The following is a 26,708-nucleotide window of genomic DNA, read 5'->3' on the forward strand; positions in this document are numbered from 1 at the left end:
GTATCTTTAAGCTCATGCAAAACTGCTAACACCCAAAGCAAAATCTGTATACATTTTGAACTACTGCAAAGCTGTTCAAAGTTCAAAAATATTTGACCCTGAGATGCCTTCACATAAAGCCTCACTAGGAAATTCTAATTGTGCTTGGAGTTCACAGATGTGGGTAAGCCACTTCTCATTAAACTTTTAGAACTCCATGAACCCCTTTAACATGCATTTTCAAATGTAAATATAAACACTGATGAGCTTGTGAAACTTTGGTTCATTCTCCTCCAGAAGAGAGAAAGTACAACCAGAAAAGGAAGCAGCCCATTGCTGGTTTTGTGTTGGTTTTTTTTTTTCTTATATGATATATGCTTAATCCCATATAAATTTGTAGAACCTACTGTAATTAACCAGTTTGTGACTTTGGTTCTTTTACTCAGTAGAAAAACATCAGGATTTCACTATTAATGACGCATTTTTAGATAAAGTGGGCAAAGGAAGAGGAAACAGTGACAAAAAAGCCCTTGAAAGCGTTGAGTATCTTTTTACTGAAAGACGACAAATACAAGTGAGCCATTAATAGTGGCAAAGATACAGGGGGTGGGGAAGATGGCAATCAGCCTTTTCATGTTTTATTCATTCTTAGGTAAGAAAGTCTTACCGTCTGTCCGGTTTCTGCCTTTACTAATATAACCAGAGAACACCCATTGGATATACCCACTCTCAAATTGCCAGCTCAATTATTATTTCAGTTCTGACACACTGACAACCAACTCTAGCACTTACAAAGTTGGAATTTTCTGGTCTGCAAGCAGACAAAACAGATGCCTTAAGGCAGAGATATTCAATATGTAGGCCACCTGGAAAATTCATCCTATCTACTCCTACCAGCTTTTTACCAGCAAGGAGTTGCCTGTTAAGACACATGATGACAATGCAATATTGAGCGTACTTTATGTACTTTATTGAGTGAATTTATGGAGAAGGTCCAGCCATGTTCTCAGATCCTTCTTGCCTTCAGCACAAGCTACATGCTCAACTCAGCCATAATGCTGGATCTGTTTCCAAACTGAGTATCTGTACTAAATGCTGATTTGTAGCATGAACTTATATAAAATATTAATTAAATTTTAATAAAAGAAGACTTAGTGAGTAGAGAATCACTGCTTTTAAACCTATTAGCTAAGTTTAACAGGCACCTATAACAGCACAGTAAAGTGTATATTATGGAACTCAAACATCTTTATCATTGCTCTTCTATCAGGTGGTCCAGATGGATTATTGGCAAGAACTACAAATCACCTGTGAAAACTTCCAGATTTATCCAACACAAAGAGCTCTGAGATAATCTGCAAAGTACAGAATGGATCAGGAAGAAATACAGCCACAGTACGGTGGACAACGGACAAACAGAATCATCATGTCTTGTTCAGATCATTGTTTTTCTAAATTAGGGCAGTCCAATCTTATCAACCACAGAGCCCACTCCTTTTTGCAAGAGTCTCCTCACATACCATTCTAAGCTTGCTGTCTGCTTTCGAAGTGAACAACCATATGAAAGCAGAGAAGTCTTCTGTCTTTGGGGAGAAAAAAATGGTAGGTCAGATGGAATGATGCTGAATACAGCAGTTCGCAGGCTGTGAGACTAAACTAACCTAAAGTAGTGATTTAACAGACGTGGATATGAGCTCAGCTGTGTTACTTACAGTCACCAACAATTCTTAAAAACTACTTGTATAAATATTTGTGTAATTAATCCAACCTTAAAACCATTCAGACATTGTTACTTATACAGCACAGTAAAATTTCCAGTGTACAAGAAGGGTGGCATGATCAAACCTCAAGCACATCTCAAGCACAATTCAGACTCAGATATCCTGTAGGATTAGTTTTAATCTAAAGTTTTTCACTTACTTCAACATCACAGTCAGTTCTCTCTGCTCATTTTCTTCCTGTACCTGTCACTGTGCTCTGCATTTACTGAACAACTGAAATCACACTTTTTCTTTCTTTTTTTTTTTTTTTTACTATTGGCCAGAAAGATAGCACATCTACCAGAACAGATCTGCATGTATTTTAAGGCTTACATTAATATACCTATACAAGCATGTTTTAATCACTCATCATTTATACAGAAGACAACACTAAACAAGGAAATACTAATCTATTAAAAAATAGTTTTCTCATTATTGTGCTCTCTTTCTCCTCTCTTACTCCTCCCACACTCTCTGGGGTATACATTCTGAAATTTCACGCATACCATAAAGTATCTTTGGAATGTTACAGTATAATTGTTTAGAGAAACATTTAATGGATGAGTAAGCATCAAGAGGCCATGGCTAAGGGAAAATAAAAGTTAAAATGCTAGAAGCATTTTGCATCGAATGATCTTCTCAGCGTGAGGACAGGGGATGGACATTTGATCCAGAGATCTGGTACTGACTCAAGTGATGTAAAACCAGCAGCCAGCACCAAGGCACGTGAAGCCATCCAACCTCCTAACAAAACATTTACTACCACCCACCTCTTTCAAACTGGACTTTAGTCACTGTATAGTAAAGCAATGAAATGCTAAAGGATATGATTTGATTAATAACATGAATATTATGATAGGAGATTACAAGATCTCAACAGTTGGCTAATTATCCTTTTTAACTGGTTGCTTGGTTTCCCAATTTACAGCACAAAAAATTTACATGCGCGTGATAAAGAAATGCAGCAGAAGCAACTGGAAAAAAAGCTGGGCACTGAGTATAGACAGAGCTAAAAAAAGCTGGACATTCTTTCACTACAGGAAACTGCTGGAGACAATATGCTGTAAATTAAAGCCAATTTTCCTGAATTCCCTGAAGGACCGCTCCTCCCAGAGATTCTACAAAACCATTTGCAAAGGCCCATCACTGTAGTTTTCCTGGGGCTTATTTACTGAAGAGATTTTTTTTAAAAGCATATCCAAAATAAAATACATGCTGTATCAGGAGCAGGGGAGTGGGACAAATCAGGCCTAACCTTACATAATTGATTCACATCCTGATTATTAGAGAACAGCTGATAGGGTTTTTACTCCCAATTCTTCCTCCTCCCCATAATTTTTAAGTCATGGAAAAGCAAAATAATTACCTTCCTACCTGAATTTCTGATCAGAAGAATGGACACTGAGGCAGGAGAGGTGGCATATGCTGACGTGCTCTGCTCTAGAAATCAAACAGATCTTTTAGCACCAGAGTTAGAAAAGCCAAGCTTCCAAACTTCAAGCACTGTGACACAGCTGAAGCTTGTCTGATGATTGGGCACCTAAAATCTCTGACCAAGTGGATTCTGTGGAGCTTAACAACATATGAATTGCAGCTGGTGCTGCACAATCTGTCCTAGCTTCATACTTCCACAGAATTTTCAGAAATCTAGTGTCTTTGAGGATCTTCTATTTCTGCATTCAATCTGGTAGAGAACAGGTAACAATTTAAAAAAATGAATTAGGAACACATAAATAGTGTGCTTCTATAAATGTCATCTTATTAATAAACTCACAGACAAGTAGCACAAGTTCTGCTATGCAGCTTTCTAGTTCCAAACCCCAATACATTTTCCAAAATTCCTCATCTATTTGTAAAATGTGTGAATCTAAATCATATGTAAAAATAATGGATTACATATGCTGCTTGATTAAGTCTTTAAGAGATATTTGTAGGCACATGAAATTGCAAGAGACTTCCTAGGTCACTGTATTTGTATCCTACCATCAGAAACACTATATTAAATAACCTCTTCCAAAAGACACACATCCCCCTCTTAAAATGGGTTTTCTTTTTCATATCCCTACCTAAATATTCTCAGAATTAGGATATTTCTTTTAATTTCCAGTTTAATTCATTAAAGACCCCATCCAGCAGCCACTCAGACAAAACACTTCAGAATGTGTAGGACAGAAAAACTTCAGGATGTAAAAACCTTTCTCTTCTCTTCAACAATACAGTAATACAGATGTTGGTGTCAGATAAATTCACTGGTTTAAATCCATTCTTTTTCTAATGCAATACTCAAAGGCAAATCCAAATATTCCATGTGTAACTTTGTCTGTAACAACTTTCACTTTGTGAATTATAGGGAACCGTAATACCACTGCTGACTTTAGAACAAGGTCTATAGATTAGTTCTTGTGTTACAATGACCATAGCAGAGCCTGTAAGTATGTCTTTGGGGCTTAGGGTAAAGGGGAACACAACACAGTTTACAACGAAGTCTAACAAACAAGGGTATGTTAATCTTTCCAGCCACTTAAATCCAGGAAAATCAAAAGCAAATGTCTTCTTACCATAGCATCACAAAATCCAACCCCAAATACTTGCATCTTAATGCCTGCTGGGATGTTTTCCGCTAACCATCCATTAGATTTCTTATAATACTCAGCACACACATTCCTCCACAAGCTGGATTGATTTCTTCCACAGTTTAACTTGTTTTTGCCAAAGTCTCCTTTAGTTCAGCATTGGCCGCCTGCCTAACGAAACAACCTTTCTTTATGCCAAAACTGTCATCTTCAGTTGCGCAAGACTCATCTTACTTACAAACATGTGTAAGGAGCCCAATGTTTAATGCTTGTAGAATTGCTATTATAAAATTATATCTAGCAAAACAACAGAAGCAGAAGAGGTCAGTACTTCACCTTGGAGGGGGAGGGAAATCATTCTTAAGAAAGATTTTTTTAATCCTTTTGCATTTAAATACACCTTTTAAAAAGAAAACCTTAAGCTAATTATTAGATCATGAAAGCATATGCATTTAACCAGAGACAGCACGGAGAAGTGTGAGGCTTACTATGAACCTGAAAGCTTCGCTCTCACTCTGTGTGAAGTCATCATGACATAATGATCAAGCACACCATAAACTTGTCTCTTACTGAAAAGACTAGCCTTAAATATAAGAATCTGATAACCTTAGTAAGCTATCAAGTATTGCCAATGACTGGAAAAAGTCTACCTAAATAAAACTTCTGCTCTATTTTTCTCCTGTAATTTGAGTCACAGTTGAAATAAGAATACCTGTGTAAGAAGTTGTTCTTCAGTCAGATTATTGATCCAACGAGTATACCGTTCAGTAGACTCTGATGGCTCTCTTCTGACTTGGCAACCAATAATCTAAAGCAAAATGAGAAAAATCACATACTGTAAACTGCTGTACACCCACATGGCAACAGTATCATAAAATAAGCTTTCAAAACATGGGAACTCCAAGAATTAAGATTATCTATACAGTCCCTATTAGCCCCCTTCTATGTTTAGAATAGAATAGAATAGAATAGAATAGAATATGTAACATAACATTAACATAACGTTAACATAACTTAATGTCACAGTCACTCTGCTCCAATGTTAAATAGCTACAGACTTTAAAAGGTCTCTAAGGAACTAACATTGAGAAGCATCTTTCCAATAGCTTAAGTCATGGGAATATTTTAACCTTTTTGTTTGACGTTTTCAAAGGAAAGTCATCCAAAGGCAGACATCTAGAATGTAAAATTTCAACCAAAATAAAGTTTGGCAAATGAAAATTAGAACTTGGATAACACCAGACAATCATATCAACAGTGCCATAACCTATAATACTGCACGTTACTTATAATTCATATAAAATAGGGAAAAAAAAATCTGTATTCTGATTTGTCTCATTCACAGTAGAACAATGTAGACATCCCATTTTGATTTGTACTGTATACCCATTTGAGCAACATTTTCTTCTCTAATACCGTTCCGTAGCTGTATGTTTTAAATATGAATTTTAATATTCTGAACACCTATTGGCATAATAAATAGCTTCCAATATGCATTAGAAGGATTTCATAATATCTGAAACTGCATAGACACATATTAATACACTTTCTTACAAACCGTTTACTCCACAAATCTGTGGTTGGACAAGGATGAAGCCAAGCAGAACTCGAGGATTGCGATTATACAGAACTCTGCTGTTCGCTGCTCCCAATAGTCTTCAGTTTACCCGAAACCTTTAGGGTACTACAGGATTTCCTTATATATGCAAAGTAAGCTGATACTGTTTTATACCATAAACTACACTCCTGTCATACTATAACACATACTATAACTATAACCTTCTATTTCTCTTCCAGATTTTGATGGATATTCCCTGTTGAGGATGTGTTCATTCATGAGGAATTAACACCAAAGTGTAGGTATTAGTATTTCTGAAAACTAATTTCAGATAATTTCAGATAATCAAGTCTTGTTAAGGAACAGTGAGAAAAACTTGGTCTATTTTCCACCCTAAGCATTCATAAGGAATGTAAGTGCACACACTGCGCACAGCAAGTTTAAATCTTTCAGGTGCCTCTGTTTACAGAGCTTTAAACCCCCCACAGATGTAAGCAGGCAGGCTAGAATTCTGCACGTGCAGTTATGAATACTTTTGAAGTGGGAACAAAAACACCGTGAAGAGATCTTGCTAGGGGACTGCTGGCAATGAAACATCATAATTTAGAGTATGATTAAATACAATCAAAATAACAAACACGAAAAAAACCCCATGATTTGCTTATCCCATAAGAATAAAACAATGTCTCTGAACTATAAAATTTTTCCTCAATGACAACTATGAATAACCGTAACTTCAATCCTTATCCTAACTTTCTCCTGAAGTACAGCTAAGTAATACTAAAACATTTTCAGAAGATTGACCTAAAATTCTTTTAAACTGAATACCAATTAGAAGAGTTCATAGATACGTTTTAAAGGCAGCACTCCACAAATACAAAAACTTCACAGAAGTTGCATTAGATTTATGTATATTCTGTTATATATACGTATGCATATTCTGTTCTGTGGGAATGATTTTTATTTAAGAATAGAACCATATACAGAACTCTTCCTACTCTTCATTAACCAAGATCTCATTAACCTTCTCTTGCATATCCTAGGATTTAGTAACTTACAAAGACAATTTACAAATCTATGCATGAAAATCAGAATGGAAAAATTACAAAGCACTTTTTTATTGAAAGGTATTCTGTAAGAATATAACACGGAAATTTAGTTTCTTTATTCAAACAGTCACAGCCTAAGATGAACAAATACAGAATCACAAACACTTTTTACAGGGTCAGAGATAAAAAGGAGAATCTCAGGTTTGTTTTTCTGAAAACTTGGTTTTCAACTAGAGCCAAGAAGTTAAGTGTAAGTCATCTCTTCCTATGCAATCTGAAATTTAAATGAGAAGCAGAGGACAGACTTTCATATTTTTATATGAATTTCTAACCAGTCTGACCATTTTCATAAATGCTGTTGATAGTTTAAACAATCGAAAAAATGTTGAATCCAGGTGGTCAGCTAAAGGACTGTAATTCCCTAAAGTCCCTAAAGAACAATTGGTTCAGATCTCAACTCCTTATGCTTCCAGAGAAAAGTGAATGGGTTTGATCAATTATCTGTACATTCAACACAACACAACAATCACCTGACAATTCCTTTCTTTAAAAGCAAAGGAACAAAAAAAGCCATGGTTGGTGTTCTTAGTGGCCTTTTCTAAGATTTCCATGGATGTACCAAACCCAGCAGCAGGGCACATAAAAGCAAGGATCTCCCTCCTGCAGAAGATGGTATTGTGAGACATCATTTAATGATATTCTTTAATTCTAATGATATCATGGCAAAATACACTTAATAATAAATAAATAAATAAATAAATACATGTTACAGAGAACAGCTGCATTTTGATCTTGCAAAACAGCAGGAAAATAATGACAAATGCATAACACAGCATTTTGTAAGAAGTGAAATGTTTGCACTTCCCTCTACCCTAACATAACAGTGAAATTCAGAACCATTACCACTCAAGACTGCTTTTAGCATCATCTTAAGAGAGATGTTTTCCAGACAAATCTTAACATTGTCACTATGCAGTCAAATCTATTTCTAGATTCTCAGCCAAAAAAAATCCACAGCTTTCTGCTCTTCAGTTGTATCATTCCTCTCCCAATGGGACTTTCAATTCATGATTCGGTGGGATACTCAATTTATATGGTTGTAAGACAAACATCACCAACAGAGTAACTCCACCTGAGCCTTTGATACAGCTTCTGTAAAGCTCATTTAAGCAGCTTCTTTCATCCAATCCCAATCAGGATTATTTAGAGTACGAATGGCTTCCTCCACTTCCCCTGTGTAAGGTGTGGCAGCAGAAGCAATTGCACACTGCTTCCCATTTCCTCCATGTCTCACAGAGCTGTTATATTCACTTCACTCAATGCTTCCTTATAGCTTTTAAATTGAAGTGAAAGGTTTTTCACTGTTGTTTCGTTCCTCAGTTCTAAAATACTTAGATAAAAATCTTCCTGGCCTATTTTACACTCATTCAGAATTCCAGAAAATAAGACTCTCTCTGTATTAAAAACATTATCACAGAATACTAGGAGTTGGAAGAGACCTCGAAAGATCATCTAGTCCAATCCCCCTGCCAAAGCAGGAAGAATATCACAGAATATTAGGAGAATATTCTTTACACTATTCTGAGATTCCATTTCTACGCAAAAATTGAGTTCATCCAAGTTTCAACTTTTTGATCTAATTATGCAAGGTTTTTTTTATATTACAAATGCTAACTCTATACTGGCATATACTTGTACCTAGATAAAACTATGTAATATATACAATAAATGCAATACACTTCATATTCCAACTGGAAACTTGCTGTAATGCAGTATGAATAGTAGTTGTATAGGAAGCAGCACTATATGCTGTAAATACTTTTCTGGCTCATAGCAAAGGTCTGTGGCAGTTCATGGCAGAGCAAAACTAAGTAGGAGAGAAAATCATGACAACCCCTTCTGCTACAACATCAGATGAGGTAATTCACTTTCTAGACAGACAATTACTTTATTTATGTATTAAACGTAACTTGTAGTTTATTTAGCTATTTACTTAATTGCAATCAGCACTGGTGTCTTGGGAAAGAAATACAAAATAATTTATAACTTTTGGCAGCGAGAGACAGGAATGGGTATGAATATTAAGAGCATAAATCAGTTGTACCTTAACCACCAACAAATATATACACTGAAAAGCCATACAAGAATATAAATGCCTTAAAATAAGCTTTGTGGGAAGGAGTGACTAAAAGTAAGCATCCAGCTTATGGCCCTATTGTCCTTCCTGGCCTCCAGCTACGCTTCACAGAAGAACCAGGCTTCTGGCATCTGCCAGTCCTGCCTAGACGTTCTCAGACAGCCTAAGGTCTCAAAAATAGGATCACCTGTCTGGTTTTAGGCACCTAAATCTTCTCTAATAACTCTACCACTTCACATGATTAGGAGTGGAATTAATGAACTGCATCTAAATAAGATTATCAGAATCGAAGTCATGGATATGTACTTTATGCCACTACATTTAAAACATTTTCAGGAGTTAGGGCACTTTAATGCAATAGAACTATGATACAATTTAAAAAGTAAAAATAATATAAAACTAGAGTAACGCGGCTCTCCGTGAAACAGATGCTCTAAATTGGTCACAGTACACCGGGTTACCCATCATGTATGAAACAGAAATCTAATGAGCACGTTCAATACTACTTCAATATGAAGTTCAGAGTTACGATTACAACTCTGACGAGTTATGATCACATTAATCATCATATAACTATTATCATAACAGTTACAAACTCAGAGGAACTAGGCAGGACTATTATATACATTTCAAACTTGTACTATGAATGCATATAGTCACTGTTCTGTGAGTTATAAAACTGTTCCACTGAAGTCCTATATCTGATATGTACAAAAATCAGCATTCTGTACCAAGCAGCAACATCAGCCATCTGCTTACATGCCATAACTTGTTCCAACTTTTCACTGATGTTTGTTTTCAAATGTAGTATTCAGGTAAAGATATTTCTTACTGTCATCATTTTAGGGTTTTATATTTTATCTTGCACATATAAATGGAAAAGGAAGTGGCTGAGAGGAAGCAAAGATTAAATGAGTTGACAGTCATTAAAAACAACGCACTTTCTGCAGATGTGGTGCTTTTTTTTTTTAATCACGACAACTTCCTCTAGCACGAAGAATCTTTCTTATTCAGGAGACAGCCCATGGGTCAGAACCCTCCTGTTGCACTAAAGAGGAAATGAGAATGAAAAATTAATTGGTCTCCAATGTTATCCATTTTCTTCCATCCTAATTTTATAAAAAGGGGAAATGAACAAAAACAGGCAAAAGCATAAATTCTCTATAAGGTAGTAGACACCTAGTACTTGCTATATATATACATATGATTTCTTCATATAATTTGTCTTCTTTTAAAGAACTTTGTTTTATGAAGTTTTTTTTAATTAACCAAGTAATAACGATATTGAAGCAGGTATTGGAGAAATAACTCTTTTTAGCAAAGAAAAATCCACACCTTCCCTGTACAAAATAAATTGCTTTCCTCAACTTACGGTATTAAATGAAGTTTAACTTTCAAAGGTTATAAAATGTATAAAACTTTGAGTTTTGTGTTAGAAATACGACAATGACATAAACCTCCTAGAAGAGAATGTAATTAACCACTCAGTGAAGCTTTAATTAGAAGTATCATGACTTCTGATCCTATATAACATTCCACAAGAAGACTATTCAAATAAGAAGCAATACAGGAAGGATTCTGTCTAGTGCATGCCAATGTTTTCCCTCAATGTGGCAGTTTATCAGTGTGCACAGAGGGAGATTTCCTAAACTAAAAGGAGACATTTACCTCATCCCGAATGTTTAAGAAAAGCTTTTGTTAATCATGCCTACATCTTGCCATACAAAGGAAAGGCAGACATCACATGTGCTGTCTCCAGACCCTACTTCTACGATTTCTGTTGTGGTAATTTCTACACACAGCCCCTCTCAATTAATGCAACATTGCAAACATATCCTGAAATTCTGAGCAAAACCTGAGAGGAGAGTGAAAATTTTTCTCTCCATCTTCTCTCTGTATTGATTTATTTGGTTTTCATTCATGTTATATTTTAAATATTATTTGTTTGTACAAACTTTTATAGAAGTTTTGATTTTCTTCCTGGGTGCATGCAGCCTCCTTTATAAATACATCCACTTATGCATATTTGTCTGAAAGATCAGCAAAGCTTTAGATATTGGTGGAATACCTCTAACACCAACTGTTACAAGTATGGATCAGCAGCATCCCCAGGATGTTTTATTGGAAGCGTCAAGTAGAAATCTACATGAAAAGAGCAATTCATTGAGACAGTCCAGGATTTCTTTTCAGGTAGACTTATGAAATAGTGCTTGTAGCATGATTTTTAATTGCACAGCTGTGACTCAGCATTATCTCATCAGATCACCCATTTTTCACAGCAAACATGATTAACACAACCTTCCTCAAGTCTTTTTTTGTAATTTACTCAGAATATCTAGAGCTTTATTACATTAACTATTAAAAATACTGAAGGATTTTCTTCAAATTATATTGTGTTTGTCTGGAGTCCCGTGACTTTTTTTTTTTCTTAATGTAGCAGAATGATAAAATGACTTAAGATACCAGTGGCTTTAAGAAGGATTTTGCAATCATCATTTAATGCAATCAAAATGGAAAGATAAATAGAAGCAATATTTTTATGTGGTTAAGATCTATCCAAAATCATATACCAGGGGAAGAAGGCAGTAAAATGTATTTCCTCTCTCCTCCCTTTCCAGTGGAGGAAACAGTGTTCTTCAGAACACAGGACACCTGTGAAGCAATTTGCAATAGGTGTAAAGATACAAAACACCCTCTTGTGTATTTAAAGCATGTTTTAAAAATTATAAAATAAGCTGATAGCGCTGACTCTCCAGAGAATCCTTCAGGTCAGATGAATATCCATTTCCCCAGAGGTTCTTATCTTACAGCAACTCGTTTATAAGAACAGCTGTTAAACGTTCTTCTCGGCACTCGTTCAAGTCCAAAGTCCACAATAGGATGTTACACGTTTATTTTCAGCACTTAAAAAAAGAGTAATTAAAAACCAAAGTCGTCTAAATTTTCTTCAGTGAATTTATATGAGAAACAAGAAGTCAAGGTTGTTTAATCCGAATGAGCACCGCTGAGTATCACACCACACGTACATTTTAAAAAGACATTGCCATACATGTGACATCATGAAGTACGAACATGACATTTCTGGAAAAACTTCAAGTAAGGATCACTGAAAAGATACTACAGCAAATCTGTAGGTATTACAGCAAATTAAATGAGTTTCAGAAGTCCTTTTGGAAGGTAAACTAGTAAGCACCAATATTTTGATAACTAGCTTAGGGAGGAAAAAGCACCAGGCCTCAGAAGTCCTCATTCAAAATCTGCCACTGTAGGATAAACAGCATTCTAAGGGCTCAACCTTCACACTAAGGCCAGTGCGCACACACTCTGAAGCTTAAGAACAGTCAGAAAAAGCAATATATTTGCACAATTTCTATTTTAAAGCCGATTTCTCCTTCTCCTTTCTCCTTCTCTGGAGACATTCAAAACCCACCTGGACGCCTTCCTGTGTAACCTCATCTGGGTGTTCCTGCTCCGGCAGGGGGATTGGACTGGATGAGCTTTGGAGGTCCCTTCCAATCCCTAATGTTCTGTGATTCTGTGATTCTCTTGCGTCTGTAGCTCCACAAGGTAGGATTGGATTAATAATAGTTACCACCACAGCAAAAAATCTAAACACAAGGAAGGAATCTTGATTTTCAAACATTTTATGCTTCAGACATAGTTTTAAAAATGAAATACGCTGAAAGTCTGCATTACAATCAGACGTTCATGTATATCAAACTCTAGTAATCAGAGTCATTTGATGGGGTTATTGACATGTGGAGGCCATATTAAACACAAACGTAATTACAAAGTGGTGCAAGTTGGGATGTTTCTCATTTGGGATATTTGATTAAATGTAGAACAGACTTAAACTGACATTGTGACTTTGAAAACGAACTGTGGTTTTTCAGCAATACCAAATTAAAAAGAATCTTTAAGGAAGCTGCCTAATAAGAAGCAAAGACACAGCTGAATTCCAGCAGATCTGGGTGACGTACATGGAGAGGCCAAATAAATGAAAACCGCCATAAGAATAATACTCTCACGTTGTTAAACCAAGAGAATATTTCTAATCTTCAGTGCAGAAAGAGAAAATTAATCCTATTTTCTTCGCTTAAACATACTTCTCTGTCACCACTTCAGAAGACAACTGCTGCTCTAGTTTCTACTCTCCATATCAAAAGATTATTGAAATAAGAAATAATAAATAAATAACTTTTTAAAACCTATAATGACAAATTTCCCAAAGTCATAAATATCTTTATTTTTGTAAGTATTTATACTGGATAGCCTTAATTTAGATTTACATTTTCAATAGGCTGGAGAAAAACGTTAAAGACTTGTAGTATGTTTATGGTGTGCAGTATACAGGGACCTAGTAAAAGTTTTAACAACCAGGATAGTTGGATTAGTTCATGAAAATATTTATCTGGACAATTTTTTCTTCTACATAAAAAACCCTGATTTTGGACAATGTAGAATTGCAGGTAATGACCTCAGGAATATAATCTCATTTTCCTCTCCAAAGATAGACAAAAGCCTCCTTAGCCCATCTAGTGGAGCAAATTCCAACAAACAAGGCTGAGCAAACAAATCTGATCTATTCAGCTACCCTTCAAGACATGTGCATCAAATTAATTTTTGTTTAGTAGCTGTTATGTGAATTAACGCTTATATTAAAGCTAAACTCCATAGGTACTGCTTGTTAGGACATGCCTGGGCAACACACACTGATCCGTCTCAAACAAGCTGAGTAAGGGAGACAGGAGAACTGATGCAAATTAACTAAGGAGAAAAAAAGATTACTTAAGTTCTACACAAGGAAGATTTTAATCAGCTTCATGTCGAAAATGCAAGCATTTATCAAAGAAAAATCTGCTAGGCCACATGCAACAACTGGAAGACAAAACAATAAAAGGGAGATTAGCAAAACACAGAATGAGAGAAGATCATGAACAACCATTAACTTGTTGCACACAGGAAGGACAGAATTTAAGTGGAGGGACTTTTCTACCACACCAAACAGAGAGGTAATATTTCAACACTATGTAGTTATGTTCAATGACAATTTAGTAAGCCTTCAAATATGTCTATTATATTTCCTCGGCTGCAAAGTTACATACAAGATAATACCTATTTTCGCAGCCCAGACTAAAACTGTCTAATTCAAGTAGATAAAACGTAATAAAAGCCCTCAGGAATAAAGGCTCAGGCTACAGAACAATGTTATTGACCACTGCCTTAAAACAGTAGACAAGGAATGGCAAAGCCACTCTGGAGGCAAATTTGCATCTTCTCACTCCTAAATGAAGTCCTTGTCCACTGCATCACACTGCTTCAGTTAAACAAGACCTGATCTAAAGCTCCTGAGAGCAACTCTTTTACAGGCAGATATAACCTTGATCTGTCCATGTTCCAGCCTGACCAGCTAAAGCTGCTGTGAGAGCAGAAGCAAGCCCTGTTAAAACTGTTGGAAGGCAGGAAATATTTGCTAGGGTTCAGCACTGCTCTAATCACAGCTATAGATTTTTTCAGAGCAAGCTTCTGTCTGCTACTCCCTCTCCACAAAGATGTCTTGGTACAGGATGTATTTTTGCACTGTGTAGCATCTCACTGTGATCCAAACATGCTGAAGAGTTCATGAACACATTTAAAATTTAGCTTACTTCTTCATGTATTTACTAATGACATGTCACTCCACTAGAACAGCAAAACTTCTAAAAAACTATTCCTTTGCATGATTTCCAGTTTAAAGATAAAGTACCAGGTGCAACTATATGAAAATCCACACAAGTTCATAGAGTTTCTGAATTCCAATGAGTATTATGTAAGAAAAGACTGTTTTAAGAACAAGACACAGGTATAGGAGACACAAATTACCTCAATTTTGCCAGCCCTACCCATACAAACAAGGCTACCTTGTTCATTAGATAGAATAAATGCATGTCTCAGTGCAATGTAATTACCAGACGGCATAATAACAATTTTCACTCCCAAGAGAAAGTACAGAAGAGGAAACACAGCAGGTAGTCTGAAAGGTAATCTGCTATTTTCAGGACTACCCTAACATTAGACTAATAAGAAGATATAGCAAACAAAAGGCTTTAAGATCTTTCAGAGGTGACCAAACTCCACTGGTATGTGGAATTTAAAGATCACTACATACTGAGGACTGCCAATATTCCCAAACTGCTACTGCAGGCTGCCAACGTATAAGGTGGCCTCCCTCTCTATTTTATTTCGCATTTTTATTTTTCGTCCCATGCTTCCTTTCATCATGAAACAGCCTGGCCTAGCACAAGACAGATAAAACAATCTTCTGCCTTTATTCCAGACTTGTGATAATAAGCAGGAACAAAAAAAACCCCACATCAACGTGAAATGGCACAGCTGCTCAGTAAAAGGCTACACTGAAAAGTTTATGTTGTAGAAGCCAGTGCTGTAGTGAGCAATGCTGCGCTGGAATTCTGTCACAAGAGTTTCTACACGTGCAGTTGCACACCTGAGACAAGATGGAAACAGTTCTCTAGATGTTTTTTCCACTAGCTGAGTACACAACATCTTAACTACTCAGCAAAACAAGTAATTTAGGACACACTATTTACATACAGTGCTCTTTTTGTACGCAAAACAAGCAGTGCACGCTCTGACTTACAGAGCTGCTCAGATATGCGAGGCAGTACACAGGAATCTGGCCCAGACTACCTAGAATTACCTCCCTCCCACCAAGGACAACAGCTAGATCTAAAATACAGCACTCACTAACAGATAAGAATGTCTATTTATCTTTTTGCACTCAGAACAAAACAAAACTCAGTATTTGTTGTTAAAGCCATTCTGGCAAAACTGCTCTCATGGACTAACTCATATAAAACCCCTGTCTTTTGCCAATGTAAAAACAGTTTAAACATTTTCAATTTTTAGGTATTTTGAAAAATAATCAGATTTCATTATCATGACAGCGATAAAAACACTCAGAATGCTTATCTTAAAAGTTCTCTATCGACATGAGTATCTACTTCATATACCTGTAAGAGAGGATCTACTCTTTTTATTGTATACTCTTCCTATTGGTACCACGAACACCTTTACCTGCAATTTCTGACACCGATTTAAATGAGTAAGGTGGAAGTTAAAAGGACTGACACGATCAAGAATCAATGGAATCTGATCATTTTGGTCACAGAAGAGAGAAAATGAAGTGATTCGAACTAGTGCTCAATCAGCAATAGGTAAGGGAAAAAACAGTCCTTCTAACATGCAATAGAAATGTCTAACAGGTCTAGGCAATTAGAATGGCACAGGGTACAGTGACAGTACGACAAACATATCTACTAGACTATCACTTTCAAAATCAAGAAATGTGTGTGTCCAGACCAAAAGAAAAAAAAACAGAAACAAAGAAACAAAACAAAACTAAACTAAAAATCCCACTTCATTTCTAAGTTTAATTTGTGAGCTTCAGTGGGGGTGGAGATGACACTCAATGCCTTAAAGAAAGGCTCAAGCTCAGCTATCTCATTCATTTGTTCATTTCTTCAGTTCATTTGCTGATTGCACAATATTTGTTTACAGCTTTCCCAGAGGCAGATGAACAGGTCTGTGAACTAGCACTGCCTTGCATTGTTCAAGTTCACTCAATCCAATTAACTGTCTTAGAGTCAGGTTAACCATCAAAGATATGCAGAATTTAGTCACTCGGTTAACACATTCAGATAATGCAATAGGTTAAAATGGCCTTAGGCGCTGCAGCTCTTGATCTAAATCCAAGCTACAGAAAATGCCAAAAATTTGCTTTAGAGATGCAAAACAGTGAGAATTTCTCATTGAAGAAATGCAAATTGTTCTACTCAGTGTTCTCTCACATGCCTAGGTATCCTACATGTTTGAGAAAGAGGCTAGTACTTTTACAACAAAAAGAAAGGTGTTCGTTCTGACACTGGTACAGATTCTCCTCTTATTCAGCCAGTAAGAACAAAAGAAGATAATCTTTTTTTATTTCAATTGCCTACATTTTAATTCCAGCTGATGGAAAGACATGGGAGACAGTAAGGAAGAGCTTAGCTATTTTGGAAGCAATTCTGCAGAAAGAAAGATATAAATATTTGAAGCCACATGAGAAAGTCTGTGAGTTTTGAGTGTGAACAGTACATCTCATTTAGCACCCTTCTTTCTCTTTCCAGTATCTGAAATCCTTCAGAAAAAGACAAACTGGAAAAGTATTCCAAGTGCTGCTCTGTTCTTCAATGCCTCCATAACGGCACAGTGGCTTGGCAAAGTGTGGTCAGTTCCCTGCGCATCTCAGGAAGGAGGCACATTCCAGAGAAGCTCTATAATGCTACTCAAGCTCTCCAAGAGTGTACTCAAACTCCACCCAGCAATTCCACCTCAGCATGCCCATAGCAGGTCCTGATGTATGCACCTGGCAACAACATAACTGGGAGCAGATACTGCTAACCATCTCCCATCTCCTTGAAACAAAAAGTTTTGGGAGTTGTTGAAGGGTACTACTCCGCTTAAATAAAATAACAGAGCAAGTGTGGGACATAGGTGTGAAATACTGTAGTGTGCATGTGTGTGGTTTGGGAAATAATTTCCTGGGCTACTCCAAGCTCAGGAGTGTTGTTCAACAGAACACTGGTATGTACACAAAGTGGAATTTTCTCTAGAACAACGCAAGTAGAATCAGAGATGAAGGCCTGATTTTTTCAGAATTAAGAGAAAGGTGATCTTGAATCTTCCTACTCATTAGCTGCCAACAAAGCATACATGATTTGTGGCTGGTAAATAAGCAACACCTGGCTTACCCTGGAGAAATGGGATAGATGCTGCTTCTAGGGATTAACAAAAACTAGAGCAAGATATTTTAGTAACAGTTGCTCATTCTGCAGTAATAAAGTGATTCCTTACCTGATTTGAGCATAAGCAATTTGATCGCACGCTTGTATGCAGCATAAGTGCACATGTGCATTGGACAATCAGTGCTAAAAGGCTGGTCACTATTAAATTATGAATAGATAGTACGATGTCCCTAAGCTTTCAAACTGATAAAAGCAGGTAATCATATTGAGCTAGCAGAGCTTAAGAATCTGTAAGATAAATATGCAAAGTTTCAAAAACTTGTGCCTTCTGATAGTGTCCTATTTATAGAATCCTTGTCAGCAAAACTTGGAGATAACATAGAATATTCACCAGAGGACAAGATGACAGAGGTTCTAGAGAGCTGCATTTAATGAAATCACAACATATTACTAATCTGTCTTTTGAGATCCAAAATCCTCCACTGTCAATGTCACCAATGACAGAAAGTTCCATGCTATGAGGCTTCTTTTTTAAAGTCTTCCAGATAAGAACAGCTTAAGAGAGTAGAATTTAATTTGCTCCTTAAAGCATAATTAAGTAATCCATGGATACAGGACATGAGACTGATAAATCTAAGGGGTGCCACAGTGTAACCACAGTCATGTTCCAGTACCTGAACCTAAGGGCAAGCCTCTTGCTTTTTCAGAGATAGAGACACCAGTTTTTTTGAAAAACAACTGGTTGTGGAGTCATTTCAAAGGCATCTGATATCTTTGGTTCTGCTGTTTAGAGGCCAAGCTTCAAGTCAGGGTAAGGTGATTTGCATTTAAGGATAACATGGAAGTGGAAGAACCTCAGGGATTAGTTAGGATTTGGGAGAAGATTTCTCTTGGTGGAGTAAGTTGGAGGCTTTTCTTACCTGTAAAATCTGTAGTAGGAACAACAGTAGACTGAAGCCTCCAATATTAGAGCCCACCATGAATATTACTTTCCAAAACTGGATCTCAGTAACAACCAACAAGGCTAGGATTAGGAACAAGATTTCAGAAAGTACACTGAGACAAAAAGTCAAAAATCCAAGTTAGAAGTTGCAAAACAGTGGAAAGTCCAAGCCTGCAAATTAGAATTTCAGGAACAAACCAAAAAAGCTCACTGCTTCACAGGCATTTCTCAAACTTCTGCTTTTTTTTTTTTTCTTTCTGCCTCTCCACCTACTCTAGCTTATCACACTGACTGAAGCTAGAGGCAGAACTTCAAATAGGGAACAGAACTTCATTTAAACATCCCCAACCATCTTCCAAGGTCAGAAAATGCAATGGCACGATTATTCTGAGGACAGGAGAGTGATCACCATTTTAAGAAGAGCAGTCTACCTTGACATTGGCCAATACATTGATGGCCAGGTCAACTTTCCCTTTCTCTAAGTAACTCACGTTATGTCAGAACTATTGGGGGGCTCTGGACCAAACTGACCTATTTGCTCATCAGGAACATTTGGATATGTTTCCACTTCTCCTTTCAGGCCTTCGACTCAGAGTTCTGTAAAATGCAACATCACTCCAGAAGGTATACATAGTTGTTGTCCAGAGCAACCGCTACGTGTACTGAAGGCCTACTTCTGGCAACTGTCAGCACATCTCCTGCTGATGGGAAGTAAGGAATAAATCTTTTGTTTTCCTTTGCTTCCACGCACAGCTTTTGCTTTGATTAAACTGCCTTTATCTTGACCCACAAGGGTTTTTTTACATTTTATTTTCTCCCTTCCCTCTCCCCTATCCTGCTGAGGAGGGGCGTGATAGAGTGGCTTGGTGGACACCTGGCATCCAGCTAAGGGCAACCTACCACATGTACCATGTTAAAACAGGACTACAAGTTTAGATTAGTTTGGAGCATGGGAAAAACAAGTTTGTGTTGCTTAGCATATATCATGAAGACATACCCTTCAGTCTACTCAGGCACTCATTATTCCTTATTTGATTGTCATTTAATAGTTCATACTGAATGTTGTTAGGTTCTAAAGTATAACAGGATATAAGCAAAACAGTTGAAGTGTTTTCTAAATAGACTACAAACTGTTTAGTTGAAATTAGTCTAATTTAAGAAAAGCTTTTAACATACAGCTATAGAAGTCATATAAGCAAGAAATACGATAGCTCTTAACAGTAGTTTCCACAAAACAAACTTACTGGATCAACTTGCCTCTCCGGTTTTTGGGCATTTTACTACAGATTTACATTAACTGATTGATATCAGAACAAAAACACCTTTTGATGTATCATTTTATTATGTTCATAATGTGACTTAGGTTAACTGCTACTCAAGTACTACTAAAACTGTAATTTTATAAATTACATTGTAAGGATTATCAGATTTCATAAGAGACCTAACACAGGTGGTGTGACAAGCAGGTACACATCCCACCACCAAGCAGCAGGTTGTTTGGCAGACATTCCTCAGCTGAAACAACCACAACAACCTCTACTTTGAAACAAGCGTGTTTTGGAGGAAAAGTTCAAAAGGTGTTTAATTCCCAGAGAGTGATAATCCTAAAACTCTATTTTGTTCTGAGACCTGCAAGAAATACCTTCTTGACAGATCAAGTCAACTGACCTTTCCTTTCCAGAAACATCTTGCACATTGAAACAAATCTCAGAAGAGAAAATGCCAGAGACATGAACACAATAAGCCTATTTTTGCTGAGCACTGCTGATAAGAATACACACTCAGTTTACAGTTTATAATGGAGTATCTATGTCAATAACATTGACAAATGAAGTAATCGCTGTAACAAATTCTATATTATTTTCAGGTAAGTAGAATATATACGCAAACTCTCTCTAAATAATACTAGCCCTAATCACATAAATCTATTTAAAATCAAAATCATATAGGTCATAAAACAACTATCTCACAGAATGGTTTTGAGAGTTTATTTCACAAGAATAAAGAATGGCATTCTGATAATGTTTTCTTTTGCAGGCAGACATAGAAAGAAACATCAATTTACCTGTAGGCCCATTTACTAATGGTAATAACCCATACATTCCTTACAGTTTAAAGTTTCTTAAATATTAGAAACAGATACATGACAACCGTAGCAAATCTTTTAGAGCTTTTCACGTTACTTAGTACCGTGACATAAAAAAGGCATTCTCCTTTAGATTACATACATTAGCAAAACCTGTATACTTATCTGAAAAAAGAGTATCACTGTCATAATGAGATTTGGTTTACTGAACAGAGAAAACAAACGGAAGAAGTTCAATCAAAGCTACTATTCAGTGCAAGGATTAAAAATAAAGTAAAAGAATACACTGGTTATTGCTTTGCCTCCACCAGCCCTACTGTGAAATTTTCATATCCTTTTAAAGATGTATCCGGCACTCTGCAAAAGAAAAACACACAAATACACACAAGAAAAAAGTACTCACACTGTTTGGGTGTTGAATGGCAGCTTCGTGCTGCAGTCTAACCCGCTGTGGCATCATCACATCATCCTGGAATAAATAGCACACTGTTACTGAACATAAAAAGGGTCACAGTACAGTACTCAGACACACATTAGAATATGCTGCTAAATTAACATCATTTTACTGGCTTGCAGTCAGAAATAGAAACGGAACAACTATTAAGAGACTTTACACTGTTAGTGGATTAAACTCAATTCTGTTCAAATTGGAAGTGACCAAATCTACTACGTGACAACTGTGTTGTGATCACAACACACAGCTTATGGGCACTCACACGTTCTACATTTCTAAAGAGATTCATCAACTCTTTAACAACTCATATAGCAGAACTGGCAGGATGTATTGACAAGAACCTAATCTTGACTAAAAGTACGAGATATGAGACATTCTAGCAATATGAGGAAATGTTCCTTGTAGTCTGGCTGTACCTTGTTTCCTTGATAAGGAAAAGCTTTCAGCCTCTAGATATACCAACGTGTCACATTTCATGAGCACAAAGCTAGTATTTATGAAATTATCAAATTCTAAGGAAAATAAAACAAAATAAAACTAAAAACCCACACTCATCAAATGCATCAGCATTGACACTGGCTTCAAAACACACTACCTAGACTTAAATATGATGTTAATACTTCTTTCACCTGTAGCACAAAGGTCTACTTTGTTTACATACAAAAACACAGGTTGCCTTGGAAAGTTAGTAACCTTGCTGTCCTCCCTTGAACAGACTGAAGATATTCCTGTTCAAAATTATATCCTTTCTACACTATGGTTTTACTATCTATTGAAATGCCCAACTGTGGCACAAATTTACTTCCCTAAATTCAGTCTCATGAGGTTTCCACCTATATTCTTTTCCATTTTAGTGCCACATTTCTTCTCTTTTAAAGAGTCTGTTCAGTCTTTCTTACATGTTGGTTGAAGCTAACACAACCTATTTCTCCTCATAGTATTTCGAAATTGCCCTTCCTTATCAGGCACACATAACCCAAATGACCCCTGAATTTCTGTTCTACATCCATTCTTCCAACGGTTCCTCACGTTAAAATAATTCTAAGGAGATTTCTACTACAGCCAAAAAAACAGACATTGAATTTAGAACAACTTTTGCTTTAAAACTTTCAGTCAAATAAATGGCAACAAAAATATATAAGTGTTTAAATATCTAGAGCTTAGAGGACTGAATGACCTTGATATAAAGGTGACACTATAGTTTTATCAAAAACAATGTAAAGATGAAAAAGGTTTTAGAAGTAGATCCAACTATTTAATACAATTCAAGGTTAAAGATAAAACAAAGGAACAATAAAACTGACCCTTATCACATGTCAGATTATAAAAGATGGAAGGAATACATTGTCAAAAGCATTTTTCTGTATTTTGTATTTAGGATATATTTAGAAATAAGCATAAGAGATGTTACTGATTTTCAAAGTCAAAAGAGTGAAAACAAACTTTCACATTTGTCAGCCTCTGTACATCAAAACTACTGTGGTATTATTTACCATCTAACCCACTTTATCAATAAGGCACCAGAATTCAGGTACTGTATCAAGCAAATGTTACAAAAAAACATTTACTCCACTTTCTATAAGAACCATAATCAAATTTCTTTATGCCAAATACAGAGCTGATTTTTTTACACTAAGACCTGGTTTTCATATAAACAACAGGAGATGTATTTTAACTGAGCTTTTTTTATTCCCTTAAGAATTACTAAGGTTTCTCATATGTCTTGTTAAATCCCTAAAAAAAGGGAACACAAAAGAAATCCATCAAAAAGTAAGGAATTTAAATGCCTAGAACAATGTTACTATTATCTCTTACACTATACAACATGTAGTTCGTACTAAAAGATTCCACTGTTTATGATCCTGCACAACAAAGATAAATTTAACGGAACCCGTACATTCACAAAGATGAAAAATCTACTTGATTTAAAAGGTTAAATCAGTGTGAAAAGCATTCAAACCAAATTCAAATATTCTGTTCACCAAACAGGTCAACGTTATGATTTCATATGCAGACAATTTGAAAGGAAAGGTCTAGTTCCCCCTAACAAAACACTGTGCTATTTTGAAGCTACTGGTAAAACTAACAAGTGTACAGATTTGGGTTTAAGGCTATCATCAAGATCATCAACATTCTGTAAAACCCAGCTAAAGCGGAGGCCTGCAAAATGCCTTTTTTTAAAATATATTTTTGTTCTCTACTGCTGGAAAACTCTATGAACCCTTATCCTGAATGACCTTTAAAAAAGCTTTTCAAAAATAATTTTGCCTTTGTGGTTTTTGCTTGTTTGTTTAACAGTTTGACACATATGATGCACTGCTGTATACTGTGATACTTTCCACGTTCATGGCAGGAGAAAGAAAGAAAACAAAGAACACAGCAGTTTAAGACATAATCCCAAGCAAAGTAACAAAGCAATGAGGTGATGAGGAAGAACAGCACAAAATATAAATCACGTCCCAGACAAAATTAAGTCACATCAGTCACTTAGCTTTTTAGACTCAGGCTGGGCAACTATAAAAGAAAGCTCACTGTAGAATCCAACTTCAACACTTTACAGATTCTCTACTATTGATGACTGCGCAGGTAACCACAAAGTAGAAAACAGAATACATTTATAAGGAGATAATCCTAAGTAATGTGGTTGTATTCTAGACCAGTGTTTAAAAACCAAATTAAATTCTAATGAGTAAAATAAAAAAGATTGTACCACAAAATAAGGGCACTTCAAAAATTTTTCAACTTCATAGGCCACTGGCAAGAGTGAGATGTCCAACCATGCACTGTACTGGTAAGAGTTTATGGAGTTTAAGCAGCTCAGCTACAGTATTAGACAACTAAGGTGTTAAAATATTTTATCCAGTTGTACATTATGCAATCACAGATTTTCTATCAAAACTGTTGTATTTATGATATTGAATTCAGCAACTGCGTTGCCAGACTTTGGTTTCTACAGCCAGAGTTTGGTCATCTTTTTCGGTTTAAAACTGAGAAAACATCAGTAAGTAGAGAAACACTTTCCAAATTATTTTTCACTCATGTCATGTCAGACCAAAAAAAAAACAACAAACAACAAAAAAGTACATATCTGAATGTAGCTGCTATATCAAATAGGGAAGTGTACTTAGTTTGTTTCTGTCTCCTAGATGCAAGTAGGGAAGATAACAAGGCTAGCACTGAATTACACTGAATATACGATTTTTAAAAACAGACATTTAACAGAAGTTTCTACTGAAATTCAATTTTCCCTCTTAATATGGAAGTGCCTAAGAATTGTCTCCTAGCAGATATATGGCAGAAAGGATAAAGAGAGATTTTCTCCACTGACAGAGCTGACAAAAGAACAGATTTAAAATAAATGCTAGATAAATGTATGCCTTTACTAAGCAATACTTGCAATAGGATAGCTAAAGAAAAAAGAATCTGTAAGTAAATCTATTTGCACAGAATAACAGAATCACAGAATCTTAGGAGTTGAAAGGGACCTCGAATGATCATCCAGTCCAACTCCCCTGCCAAAGCAGGATCACCCAGACCAGGTCACACAGGAACGCATCCAGGCGGGTTTTGAACGTCTCCAAAGAAGACTCCACATCACCTCTGGGCAGCCTGGGCCATGCTCTGTCACCCTTACAGTAAAAAAAGGTTTTCCTTATGTAATTTTCATGTGATCCTATGCACGAAAATGTAGAAAAATTAAGAAAAATTTCAGGTAATAGCTGGCTTTACTGTCATCTAAATATGTACATACATAAAATGCAAACAAGGCCAAACAAACAGGTAAACAGCAAGAAATAAAGCAACATAAAAAGAAAACTACTTTAGGCACTTAAAATAACCCAGAATTTATAGGATTTTTGTTGATCACAAACATGCTTCCTGTTCTCCAGTGTCCATACTGAGCAGGAAAACAATTTGCTGAAAGATGGGAAAATGAAAAGGACTTTATTTCACATGAAAAGCCAGAAGGGATTTCTAAACAAGCCCAGATGTGTTTCGGCCAGTGTGGGGGCCATGATCTCCATCACCTTTCAGTCGGACAGGCGTTCTGCCTGCTTGTGTTCCGACCAAATATGTCTCTTCTGCAGAAAGCTGGCTTGCTCCTGTCAACTTCCACACCACCTACAGGCACTGCCAAATCAGAAAAGCTCATTATACAGCTATCAGCTGGGTTGTTTTCCTTCCATTCTTTATAAAAACAAACACTATTTCTACTGAGCTAATTGTTTTGTTTTATTTTACTCATATGTTTAGTTGAAGAAAAGGAAAACTCAATCAATACACTGAGCTTAAGAATATTATTCAAAGCTCTTGTTATTTCAGTATGTGTTCCTTAAATCAATTTGGGTAAATTCAAATGACAAGCATTCACTGGTCTCTTCAACCAGGCCACCTGGAACACATTGAACTCCACAGTGATAACCTGATGATTTTTCCCGTAAAAGGGGTTTTTTTGCACTTCAGAAAGTAAAACAAAACATACAACTCAAAGCACAATACACAGCTACTTTGAAAACCAAGGACAAATTCACATAAAACAATACACTATTTATAGTTCAGTACTGAAGTGCTTTCTTAAGCTTACATTACAGACTCAGCATCACATGCTGTTATAAATTCCTTTGCATTTGCCTGCTAAAAAAACCCCAAAAACTAAAACCCCAAAAAACCCAGTAATAGCACCTTCTTTCCATTGCAGCTATTACACATAACATACAGTATGATACCTCCAAAGTCTTTCAGTCCATCAAATGGTCATTCATTTATCCTGCACCTGCTCAAACTATAGTGAATTGCCACACACAAGTCACCAAGCAGAACACGTCCTAATGATCTGTCAGTACTTGCAAAATCATAGGAAAAAATACTACTTTTATGTTTCTACTGCTGAATTAAACAGAGAAAGAAGGGGACAACAAAGAAAACACTTCAAAAGTTTAAGAAGCTAACTTTATTAAGCACCTTTCTTTTCCTGAGCATAGCAACAAAAAGGTCAACAAAGGAGGATATACTTGGTGTTATGTGTCTGAATGACTAGCACCTTCCATCAATATAAAATCAAAAGATTCCATAAAAAGACTGAAATTAATTCAGCATTGCTATTAATTGATCAGGAAATTTTTGCTGTCAAGGCAGCTCCCACCTTGGTGCATTTGTTCAGCAAACTTAGACATGTGACTTTCCATATCGAGCTTTTCTGTAGTCACTGGAGAGATCTTTCTCACCAACAGATGACTGAAAAAAGGACATGAGTTTGCAGACAAGGGAAGGAAGTAACTCACATGGTGTTCAACAGCAAAATCAGTAAACTCAGATATGAGTAAAATCCTCACTGTCAATTCTAAGCACCCACTTAAACTAATTAACAGATGAAGGTACATGTAGG

The 26,708-nt window shown here is 36.2% G+C and overlaps 1 protein-coding gene across 1 annotated transcript in view; it reads right to left on the reverse strand.

Annotated features, from left to right (window-relative positions):
• The window catches only part of B3GNTL1 (UDP-GlcNAc:betaGal beta-1,3-N-acetylglucosaminyltransferase-like 1), a gene marked incomplete at its 5' end in the record, with an annotated part of 109,782 nt that overhangs the window by 78,225 nt on the left and 4,849 nt on the right, over positions 1 to 26,708 (reverse strand). The window contains 2 exons of the mRNA XM_010181689.1: positions 5,025 to 5,120; positions 21,272 to 21,337. Of these exons, the coding sequence (XP_010179991.1) occupies positions 5,025 to 5,120; positions 21,272 to 21,337 (162 nt within the window). The remainder of the gene's footprint in view (positions 1 to 5,024; positions 5,121 to 21,271; positions 21,338 to 26,708) is intronic.

This window comes from Mesitornis unicolor, unplaced genomic scaffold, assembly GCF_000695765.1.
Source record: "Mesitornis unicolor isolate BGI_N332 unplaced genomic scaffold, ASM69576v1 scaffold17290, whole genome shotgun sequence".
NCBI classification, from domain to species: domain Eukaryota; kingdom Metazoa; phylum Chordata; class Aves; order Mesitornithiformes; family Mesitornithidae; genus Mesitornis; species Mesitornis unicolor.